Genomic DNA, 12,207 nt, shown 5'->3' on the forward strand with positions numbered 1-12,207 from the left:
TCACTGAGCAAAAGCAGCCAGTCTAACATCAGGAACCTTGTAAAAGCCATGTCACACAGAGGCAAACACCATAAAAGGCCTCTTTTAACGTGCCCTCTCCGGGAAAGAAGGAAAAACCAGGCCCTCCATGTAGAGGCAGTTCACATTCAGTGAAAGTAGAGCTTTAACCCACAGTCACTTCATGCCCTACCTCACGCCTCTCTGCGGTTGCCCACGTTCTCCTCTGCTTACCCCTGCCATCTTTTAGTCAACCCAAAAAAGAATACCTCCCTTAAAAACTGCCCTCTTCCCCACATAGTATAGTTGATATATTTATAAATATACTTTGAAATGGCTTTCAAACCATGTGGTTTTCTACTTGTCTAGATTTAGGCCCATTAAAGTCATTTGTTTATTAAAACTCGACTTAGATGTTTAATACCAAAACTAAAATGAAAATTTGGTCTGTCCCTAACTGATGTGCTGAATGTCCCATTAGCTAACTAGTAATTATATTGAGATGCCAGCTGGCTAAGAGCTAGGTTTCATCCCTAGTTGGAGGTTAAAGAGCTTGGTGCAGATTTATCATCAGTCTTCCAAGCCACCCCATTCTGAATAATGGCTCGTGTCCCGGTCAGATTGCTTTAAGCAACACGCAGACACTCTCCTGATGTACAGCAACTGCTTTCTGATCCCTGCTAGCAGTGAGACCCGTCAGGATGGAAAAAGGCAAGAGAAAAGTCAGTAGTGTGTACAATGGGGTAGTGAGAAAGGGTGCATCCTTTTTCAGCTTCTCAAAATTACAAGTCAGATAAAATGCAGGCAAAAGTGCAGCACCAAACACACAGCATCTTCTGATGGGCTACAGTCGACTGTGGTGAGGACCACGGAGTACACTTCAGACAGCAGCCCGTATTCTTAAAGGGAGGCAGCAAACCTCTACCTGAAACTCACCTTATCTGTCACCGGGAGATGGCTTTCCAGGAACTAGGCATGAGTATTTCTTTGCAGTAAACAAATTAAGCAGCCTAGAATATACAGAATTTTTGTTTGATTGATTGTTTTTTTTAAATAATTGCCCTGTCAGGATAAGTGCAGCTTCCAGAACTGAGGGTCATCCGATTAGTTACCCCTGTTAAATTTTCTTTTTTCTTGTCAATCTATAAAGGGGAGAAAAGTGAAACTTTTTCTTACTTTTTAAAATACAAAGCCTTTCTGTAATTATTTTTAACATTCAATATTTCTCCAGATTAATCTAATGCTTGCGTTACTGCTCCCATTTTGGGTTTGTGTGTTAAATGAAAACTTTCTCTACCGACTATTAATAAAACCCCTTGGGTGACTTCCAAGATGCCTCTGGATGGAATACAGAATTCCATTCTGTCTGTATTTTGAACAATTTCAGAGTGAATTCTGTATGATTAAATGGAAATGCATTGTACGTAAGGTATGTGTTATCATTCTAAAGCTGTGTCCCAGGAAAACAGTTTGTAGTGGTTTTATCACTCAACTTGATAGTTCCATGCCCCAAAAATGATTGATTCAGGTATTATTTTTTACACTGACAAAGGCATTAGCTTTACAAAAAATGGCCATTAAAATCTTTGTCATATTGATCAAGTCAGAATATAGGAGCCAAAATTAGAAATTGAGAGGAATTCAAATCCTTCTCATACCCTGTATCAGATCCTTTCCTGTCTCTACATTATTTCAGTTGCCAAATCCTGTCCACCCCAAGTTTATGGAACTTCCTCTGCCAGTCCTCTGGTCAGCAGCCTACAATCTTCTACCCAGACTCTTGCCTTCTACATTGCTCCTCCCAATTCATCATCATTCTCCTCTAACTGATCACAGGTTTGAAGATGACTTTTGGAGTCAATGATTAAGGATCAGTACTATGACTTCCCTTTCAAGGAGTCTTTGTTTAGCATTTTATGTATGAGCGATGACGTTGGATTGAGTTGAAAGCTAAAACATTTGAAATACACTATTGGTACAGGCTGATTTTTTTATGGTTTCTTTCTTTAGTATGAAACTTTAATTAAATTCATTAATTCATTCAAAATGTAAACAAAGAGCAAATAACACTTAGTAGATGCCTACACTATGCCAGGCTCTGCACTTGACACTGGTCAAGAAAGACAGAGTCCCGTAGTCAAGGGACTATAGGAGAAAGGCAATTTCATCAATGATTATATAAGAGTATTGTAACAGTCTTATATGTAAGGTCATTGATGATAAGATAGTGCTGTAATAATAATAACAATGGAGCCAATGTAGGTTGAACACTCACTGCAAGGTAGGCAGTAGGATGAGTGCTTCACGTGCTTTACCTAATTTTATCTTTATAACAACTCTATAGAGTAGGTACAATTATTATCCCCACTGTACTGATAAGGAAACTTGGACCTTGAAAAAAGTTGTCCACAATGACAGCCAGAGAGGAGTGGGGCTAGATTTGAATCCTGTTTGTGGTTATAATGCAGTTCTGATCTCAGAGCCCCATTCTTAATCTCTCGGCCTTCATCTGCTGCAACAGGGGCGGCCTCACACCCAAGACCTGAAAAGTTCTCACTGGAAACTGGAGGTGCATGAGGGGATTTTTGAAAATGAGAGTCATTAACAAAATATTTGAAATGTTGCTAATGTTAGGAACAAACTCATTTCATTTGCCAAAGTTTCAGGTAAAGGATGAAGCTCTTGAATGTAGAACTTCAGGAAGCAAATTTGGGGGTAAATAAGTTTTCTGAGATCATATACAGCAGTCCTGAGTTAGTGGTCTTCTTTTGCTACCATTTTGTTTGACAAACAAATTCATAAAGAAAAAAATTATTTTCACTGGGAAAAAGTGAATTAATCAAGCTAATTAAGTGAAGCTGTTACAAGCTGAGTCTAGTATACAAATCCATCTGAGAAGGTATTATCATATGAGTGTGAAGGATAAAGGACTTGTAGGACAGGGTGAGGAGTGCTGTAGAAAATCAGAAAGTGATCTTTAGTCTTAACTACCTTGCTGCTGCTAAAGAAAGAGACAGAGGGACAGAGAGGTAAAAAACAAAACAAAACAAAACAAAACATCATAGCAGGAACTTTTAACCACAGGAATATTTTTTCTAAGTGCCATTTTCAAAACCGCCTTTCCTATTATTAAGCATAATAGCCACCTTTTAACTCTTTATTATAACATTGCAACTTAACTTTATAGACTCTCTGGATCCTTTTCCTGTTTTCCTTTCTTCCAGCTTCCAATTAATTTTTGTCTTTTTTTTTTTTTTACCAGTTTTTAGTTCTTTGACAGTATGAGCATAAAAAATAAAATAGGAAAATCAAATTGATCCTTTTTTCCCAATGGATGCAAGATATAGTCAAGACTGGGACAACAGCTGTCAACTACAATGGGAGTTGGTAGGCCATAAGTGCATTGCCTTGTTTTAATCTATCTGTACCTCTGTTTCTCCACTGAGACTATTAAGTCCTTGATGGTAAGGACCGTATGTTTTCATTTCTCTTTCCCCAGCACATAGTTCAAAGTTTAATACAGAGAAGACATAGAAGAAAACTATTGGTTGAATGAAGGAGTGAATGAATGAATGAAACAACAGAAATGGCAACACTCATACTGTTACCTCCCTCTCCCCCACTAACTACTCAAGTAATTCCAGAATAACTACTCAAGAAGGCCCAGAAGGTGTAGTTTTTTTCAAAAACATATGTAAATTCTCAGGGAAGTTGTATACACCAATATTTTCTTTTTTTTTTTTCACCACAAAACTCTATATGAGTTGTTGAGCAGTAGTTTAAGAACAGAACACTATATATCCATCCCTATTTGGTTTTGTTTTTAGATTAATGGAGCAAGAATGAAATGTTATACTATTTCTTTCTATCCAAGGATAATCTAATCTTGCAAAGACAGTTACCAAAGTCAATAACAATTCCTACTCAGAAGACAAATAGTGTCTGAATTGGATTAAGGTGAAACAAAAGTGCCTGATGCAGCTGTGTCAGTGAGGGACTCAGTGTTTATGGCTTCATTACAACCTTAAGTGGAATATCTCTATTTCTTCCATGTTTAATGAAGTCACAAACAACCAACTCTTTGTTGAGTGATATTGGAGAGTATTTGCTTTTAACTTGTATTTTAATTCGTGATTAACTAACTCTCTCTCACATCAGGTACTCAGATGGGTGCTTTAGGGAATATTAGCTGAGTGTTCCTCTGTGTTAGCCACAGAGTCAAGAAAAAAGATAAGGAGAATCAGTAAGACCAAGACAGGGTAGAAGAGAACATTCACCTTCCATCAAGATCCTTGGCCGACTCATCAAGCTGCCTGTCATGGCTCCGCTCCCGTCTCTGTGCCTCATTCATGGGTAAGTGCTTCTGCTCTGGCCGCTAAGTGACTTGGCTGTTGTGTTGTTTAGTTTTCAGGACTTTATCTCCTGTCTTTCTTCACCATCCTCCTCGGCCTGGTGCTCTACTCCTCCACCTCCACATACATAGCCCAGGACCCCCGCGTTTACAAGCAGTTCCGCAATCCTTCGGGACCCGTCGTGGACTTACCAGCCACAGCTCAGGTGGAGCCTTCAGTCACCTATACCAGCCTGGGCCAGGAGACTGAAGACGAGCCCCACGTTCGTGTGGCCTAGGACGACACCCTCCCAGCCCATTGAGGACACCTCCGCGGCCGTGTGTCCGCCCGTCATCTCTGTTTTGTACATAGAGAAAGGTATTTATTAGGTGCGGTTTACACAGGTGGACTGCAAGGTAGCGAATCTGAAAGCCTGTAAAAGGCATAAGCTAAACATCCCTGGAGACACGGGCTCTGATCCACCTGACCTGGGGAGATGCCTAGCTAGTGTGTATCCGGGTCACAACCCCCCTGCATTAATTACTGTGAAAATGTTTGAATCAAAAGCAAGTATTATTGTTTGTATTATTACGGTTACTGTTACTACACCGACTTCCAGGAGGAGCTTTTGTACTCCTGATGGGAACTCTCACCAGACCCACTCACATGTAGTTAACATCAATCCCACTTTTCTATGGCAAGTCACTTTTTAAGAATCACACTTTATTTTTGTGCACAGTCTCTGAGTGCTGCATGCCACAGGAGCTCCACCCTATGGCGCTTCCTTATCCTAGGGACCTGGGGGCTCGCAGTTTCCTCTGTTACCTGTTGGATTGCCTGCTCAATATGTATTTTGTGCTGTGACCCTTGTGGGGAGTGGCAACAGACCATATAATTCTCTATTCTAGGAATAGATATAAAACAAACATTTTAGCCTTTTTATATTTCAATCTCTGATTACTCCAGGCCATTGCCTTTCTGTTGTGCCACATGATTCTGCTAATCAAGTCCCTGTAATAACAGGATAAGGAAAGTTCCGTTTCTGCGGCTTATGGGAAACCCCAGAAATAATATTATTTGTGCTTAGGGCAATACATTTTTTTAATCTTTCTGCTCCTCCCTATGTTCCCTCTTCAAAAAATATATTGGTTTTCCTTTTTCCCCCTAGATTCCTTTAGTGATAATATGGAAATCAGTCAAGGCATTGGAAAAAGCCATGGTCCTCTGCCCTCTTGTGTGACACCCTTTTTGAAATACACCAGCATGGGAAATTACCTTTACTGTGGAGTGTCATTGGTTGTTTGGCCTCCCAACAAAGTCAGGGTGCTGGTGTGGAACAGTCTCTGACGATAGTTTGATTGATTGAACTGGCCATTCTGTAGTGGTAAAAATGCCACCAATGAAAAAGTCTGGCACTGTGGTCATATTTGGCATCCATTCAATAGCGGAATATATCACACAACATTCTTATGGATACAGAGAATATTACAGGGTCCTGATAAGGCTTTGAGGGGTGTGTCACCGGTCTAATTTTGTTGCCCTTAAAATAGCCCTTTCTTCAAACACAGAAAATCAAGAAACACCACAAACCTCTATGATTTACAATAGATTCTACATGTCAGTATGTGCAATAGTCTTTACCTTTGGCTGGCTTCATTACGATTCGAAAAGATCCTCGATAGAGTTACAGGGTTTGTAAAGGGAAAATAAATGTTTGGGGCAATTCAAATCAATACATCTTAAGCAAGCAAAGCAAAACATCAGAGGGGTCTCTGTAAGGTAGAGAACAGATCGCAGCTTAGTCAGGATTTCCGTAGTAGCCTGAACAAGGCCTAAATACAGCTGGCAGAAGCATCCCATGCTGTCCGCCAGCACCCATGTGACACTTCTGCCTGCCCTCTACCCCAGGACAGGTAGTCCTGCCCTTGGAGTTGGAGCAGACAAACTATCTTTTCTGACATGCAGATTTTATGCTCATCTCTGTTCAATCCCCTTAGAAACAAACACGTTTTATTTTCAGTGAAAAAAAAAAAATCACCATTAAAGCTATATCAAGTTAAAAGAGCTTCGCCAATGTTTGCTCTCTGCTACCTTTTAAACCAATTAAATACCTTTCTCTGAATATTTTGTCCATTCAGATCTGAAGACCTTTAAAGACTGTGGTTTTATTTTTGTGTTTACATTCCTTTGGTTTGCATAATTTGCTTGATTTATTGCATTCTTAGTATTTATTTTAAGCCAAATGTTTTAGTCTTTTTTATTCATTTTTATGACACTAATTTGTAGACGCTTAGTAAAGTCTTATGAGAAATAAGTGGATGAAAGTATTTCCAAGTCGACTCGGTGGACTGGGAATTTTTTTCAAATTTAAATTTCGAAAGGGTTTGCAAATCAGTGGGTGGCTACATGTTGCCATCTGAATTATTTTCTAGGCTATTTTAATTGACTCCACTGTATGGAAACCAAGTGTGAATGTTAAGGTGAATTCACTGTATACCCTTTACCATCCAATGTCCTTGTACACAAGATTTTCATGTCACTGGGGTAGCTCACTGTGTTGGTTCTTCTCCTTTTAGAAAGGCTGATAACGTACTGAATTGTCTGAGATCAGGAGTTCCAGATTGACCCTTCTGGGAAAAAAGAAAATAGCATGAAACAAACTCTTTTTCCGTGTGAAAGCATCGATCCTTTGGGAGTGGGGTGGGAAATGGGGGTAGGACATCATAAACTCTAGCTGTTTGAGTTTCTGAAATTTCATAACCTCAGTAGACACCAGCAAAAATTTCAGCTTTTCAGTCCACCACCAACCACTCTCCCCTCCACAAATGAGACTTTAGCAATTTGTCTAGAATTTGGTTGGGTAAGCAAACCTTAGCTCTCCTAAGTGGTGGTCCTCACTTACTCAATGACAACTTGCACTGGGGATACTGCTCGCCTTGGTCACACTTTCCCACAGCTCCGAACTCTGAAATACACAACAGGTAGAACAAGCAATGGAAAAATTTGCACCACTGTGTCCCATGAAAATGTTTCAATGTTTAGTTTAGGTATTGCTAACTTGTGCTATTAACCTTTTGACAAGCAGTGTAGTATTGTTTGTTTTGGGTTTGTTTTTGATTTGTAACCATTTAGTAGTCCCCAGCTAGCTACCAGTACAGATTTTACCCCATGGGTAGGATTCTACTGTCAAGCCACGTAACAAAGCACACTAATCCAGACACTGCAAATGGAAAATATGAACCAAAAAGGAAATTGACACCGATAAGTTGAACAAACTCTCCATTTTTGATATTTGCATGCTCCCCTATGGACTGGCTGTGGCAATGTAATGCCTGTATAATGTTTTCAAATAAAAATAAATGCTTTATGAAAGCACAGAGTTCTTGGTTTTCTTGAGTGTTTGTCTGCACTATGACAACCAGGGAAGCAGCTCCTGTGGGATGCTAGAAATAGCAACGAAAGTAGATAGCAGGGTACATGTCAAAATAAAAACCAGAAAGAAAATATTTCCAAATTAGGAAGGGCACAGTTGGTCTCAGAGCTGTAGCTTTGAAAAGCCAAATTAAACACATTTGTAATTTGCAAAATTAATTATTTATCTAGGTACTTAAGGAGGCTCTGGGGCTACAACCTCCAAGCCCACATTTAAAACACATGTAGGACAATTATAAATTTACCCCCAAGAAACAATTTCTCCTAAAGAAGAAAGTTTTGTGTAAGCTGCCCTCGGCACAATGCCAGACACAAAGAAAGAGCATTAACATTTATAAAGCAGGACTGTTTGTGTTTCTGCTCTGAACTTACACAGCATCTTGTCATGGTCACTTCTCCACTAACTGCAGTCACCTAGTAATTTTAAGTACCGAGAAACGATTGTATATAAATTTACATGTTCTTGTCATTTATGTTCATAATCAGACCTCAAAAATTAAATGAGCTAAAAAGACTGTGTGTCCGAGTTATATATTTAAAATCTTAAAAGAAAAACAGTCACTTTTCAAGGAAAAAAAGGAGCGAGCAGTGGCACACAGCCTTTATACAGGGCTCTTAACTAGAGATCTGTTGCGATCTGCTTTTATAAGTAGAACAGTACTGCACTTCACATAAATAATTTGTTTAAACAGCGTGATTCAGTTTAAAAAAAGTTTTTTCCTTGAGAAATGTAACTCTTTCTCTAAAGTATTGTTATTTTTCTTTAGTAAACTCTTTGATCATAGACGAAATACAGTTGAACTTCAACTCAGTCTGTGTCTAAGTGTCCAACAATTCTAAATTATTGGAGTCCACATAGTATACCTAATAAACATATATGTCATGTTTAGTTTGTCTTCCCAGTGAATTATCATTTTCTTAAGAGAAAGAATTGGGTTTCCTAAATGCTTGGAAGTTCTTGCAAAGGGAAGCTAAGGCAGTACTTGAATGGTTTTTGTGATTATTAGCATGAAGAAAAAGAGAAACAAGTAAAATTCAGCAAGTGAGCTGTAAGTACTGTATTGTCTTGATGTTCCATAGGAAAACAAATTGAATACCTGCAGTAATAGGGACTGAAATCAAATCCAGCTGATCTATTTTCAGGCCCCACGAAACACCTTGCTCATGGAAGGCTCTCACATCTTTTTTTTTTAATGGAATCTAACTTCTAAATCAGAAATACAAAGTACAAGCCTAAGATATTCTATTACAAAGTATTCCCCTTTTCCTTCTACAACTAAGTACTTTTTTCTGTAAAATTCCTGTTCTTGGAAAGAAAGGCATCACGAGGTCCAATTAAACCACCCTTGAATTTTTTAACAAACCCTTAAAATGTTAGTCTACTCCTTCAGGTTGACCCTGGGATAAAAAACAACAAAGTGAAGTTCTTTTTTCACTTACAAATAGTGTTTTTGAATGCATAACATTGCTTCTTAATTATGTACACTGATCTTTCTTTTTTCTTTCTTCTCTTCCTTTTTTATTCGATTTTTTAAATTTCTTTTTCTTTTTTCTTTCTGTGAACATAAACAGAGGACTCATTCTGGGCCACCTACTCAGTCTCTGTCCTTTATTCTCTATGTGGTCAAAAATGTTTAATTCAAAAAAAATTATAATACAGCTGGAAAGCCCCACACCTACCAGATGGCCTTTCATTAGTGCCTGAAAGGACAAGGCATTGTGTGTCACTTTTTAGACAGCCAGGCAAGTCGCCTCCAAACGACACTGCAACCTGATTAACAGGGAAAACTAATGATCAGAGTGGGGAGGTCCCTGGGAATAGACTAAAATTAGGGGCTTCCATCTGGATAGACAAAGGCCTGGTGTAATATGACTAAATCTATAAAAGCATGAAAATGAGCTTGTTCACCAGGCCTCAGTGTTAGAGCTGGGAACCATCCCATAATGCTTGAAGGATAATTTCAGGATGGATAAAGATAAATATTACTTTTTACACAACGGGGAGTAATCTTTCTGAACTCATTACCCCACAGTGATCGCACTGGCTGAGAATGTGTTATGTCACCAAATAGATGAGAATGCTACAATCAGGCAGTAAATAGGCTGTGTAATTCATTATCCAATCCGTCAAGCAGGCACTCAGTAATTATGCCTGGACAACAGGTCCATAGACTCAGTCTGTTGCAGGCGAACCTGGCTGTGTGGTCACACTGGCTTTAAGAGGCATTGCACCAGTACATCCCCGACCCTGGGAATTTGGCAGCACTGTGGATAGCTATGTCTTTGGGCCGCTAGATGTCGCTGTCTGAGGTTAAAACATCAGGATGACCACCTGCCTGCAGTGGTGAGGCTGTTATTGGATTCTCCACTCCTGGGGGGCAGCCCCGGTCTAGGTTCTCATCTTACTGTTCAGGCTTCCTCCTCCCAAACGTCTGAGGTCAGGGGTGGTGAAGTGAGAGAAGTTCCAGTGGTAACATCTCGAATATCTTCACCACGGTGTCATTGCTAAATGTGTAAAAAAGTAAAAGAGCAAGAGAGAAACGTGAGGCTAAAGGAAGCAGTATTGCTGGAATTATTCAGAAGTAAATTACACTCGAGGGCAACACACCCATCCATTTCAAGAAATGCTGAGTGACGGACAAATGTGTGCATGCATGAATTCCTCATGGGAGGAAGAAGTAGATCCCCAGGTGCTGAAGAGCACATGCCTCATGGCAGTGGGTCAAAAGCCTTCTGCACCTGACATTTCCCCCAACAGTGTCCACAAATGCCATTTCTGGGATTTGGGGCTAAAAGGTTGAAACATGGGGTGATACTTACTTTTGTGCAATGTTGGGTCTTATTCCTGCCTTTCTTGCCCTTGTCTTTGTAGGTAGGTGAGAATTACTTCCATAGTACCTGAAGAGGTTTGATAAATTTTAAGTAGTAGTAATAATTGCAGTTTCACAGATGGTTGGCCACTTGCCAATTTCACAGTAAACTAGAAAAGCAGTTAAGAAAATCTGCTTGTTCTTAAAATGACTACTTTTCTAAATGAAATTATTAAAGAGGGAGGAAATGGGCTAATCACTGGAATAATCAAAACAGTCTCATTGAATGGACTTGAGGACACGAGGAGGGGGAAGGGTAAGCTGGGACAAAGTGAGAGAGTGGCATGGACATATATACACTACCAAATGTAAAGTAGATAGCTAGTGGGAAGTAGCCTCATAGCACAGGGAGATCAGCTCGGTGCTTTGTGACCACCTAGAGGGGTGGGATAGGGAGGGTGGGAGGGAGGCTCAAGAGGAAGGGGATATGGGGATATATGTGTATGTATAGCTGATTCACTTTGTTATAAAGCAGAAACTAACACACCATTGTAAAGCACTTATACTCCAATAAAGATGTTAAAAAAAAAAAACAGTCTCATTATGGGACTCCCTGTGAGCTTTTGTTTGAATTCTCTAATACAGTTTTGGGCATTAAATAGGATTTTAAAAGCTAAATAGGTCACTCATGCATAAATGGTTGAGTGAATCACATAACTGCTTTATGGGCCCCATGATTCTGCCTATCAGGCTGCATTTTAATTAAAAGGAAAGTTGTCAGGGATAGAGGACAACTTAATGTGAGGAGTTTGGTGTCGTAGTTGAAGACTGAGACTTCACTTGACATTCAGTTTTCAATTCATAATTATGAGCTCCAAACAACTGTGAAGTTCATCTTCATTTCAGTCACAAGCTTAGACACAGAATTTGAGAGCTAGCGGGAACACTGGTGACCATTCCGTTCAAAATCTCAAGTCATGTCATGGCATCTAAGGGTGGAGATGGTTTAGTTGAAGAAAAGCTGTTTAGCCTGGAGAAGCTATAGCCTTGTTCATCACTGGCAAAATGTGGTAGATAACAATATAGTGTGTGGTACTTCTGTAAAAGAGGCTGCTCTGTGATCACCAGAAACCAGTGTCAGAGAGCTAATGCAGATGCTTCCCGTTAAGGGGCGGGGCAGCTTGTTAGGCAGCTTGGATAAATGGTCCTTAGGAGGATCCCTATTTCCAACCAACTCCGGAAGTGGAATCCCAAAAAGAAAAGAAAGGAAAAGCACCCAGTACATGCCCAAGCTAGACTGCCTTTGCCCTTTGGATTGAATCCATCCAGCCGAATACAAAGACGGGAAATTCTCCATCTGCTACTCCTATTCAACATACAAGTGTAAGAGGGGTCCTTGGGACTGGCTTTGCCTGTGATACTCCCAAAACCAGACAAACTACTTAGAGCTGCAATGGTCTATCTGCAACTGCTGTGCCAGAGTTGAGAGCTCACTGCTTCCCTGGGGGGATTTCCAACTCCCAGACACCCACTAGCCCTCACTCCTATATTCTCCAATGACCTGGCAGGTCAGCATCACTAGTGAGGCCACCACCCTTGGGAAACAAGTTACCTGCCATTGAATGAAGACCCGACTG

At 40.0% G+C, this 12,207-nt stretch overlaps 1 protein-coding gene across 1 annotated transcript in view; it reads left to right on the plus strand.

The window, feature by feature from the left end:
- SLC35F1 (solute carrier family 35 member F1) overlaps window positions 1-8,225 on the plus strand; it is a 172,014-nt gene extending 163,789 nt beyond the window's left edge. The window contains exon 7 of the mRNA XM_022555175.3: window positions 4,402-8,225. Coding sequence (XP_022410883.1) covers window positions 4,402-4,626 — 225 coding nt within the window. The 3' untranslated portion in view covers window positions 4,627-8,225. The remainder of the gene's footprint in view (window positions 1-4,401) is intronic.
- Window positions 8,226-12,207: the final 3,982 nt, after the last annotated feature.

Source organism: Delphinapterus leucas, chromosome 12 (genome assembly GCF_059928025.1).
Source record: "Delphinapterus leucas isolate spDelLeu-1000000601 "Yukka" chromosome 12, BTC_Dleu_Yukka2, whole genome shotgun sequence".
NCBI classification, from domain to species: domain Eukaryota; kingdom Metazoa; phylum Chordata; class Mammalia; order Artiodactyla; family Monodontidae; genus Delphinapterus; species Delphinapterus leucas.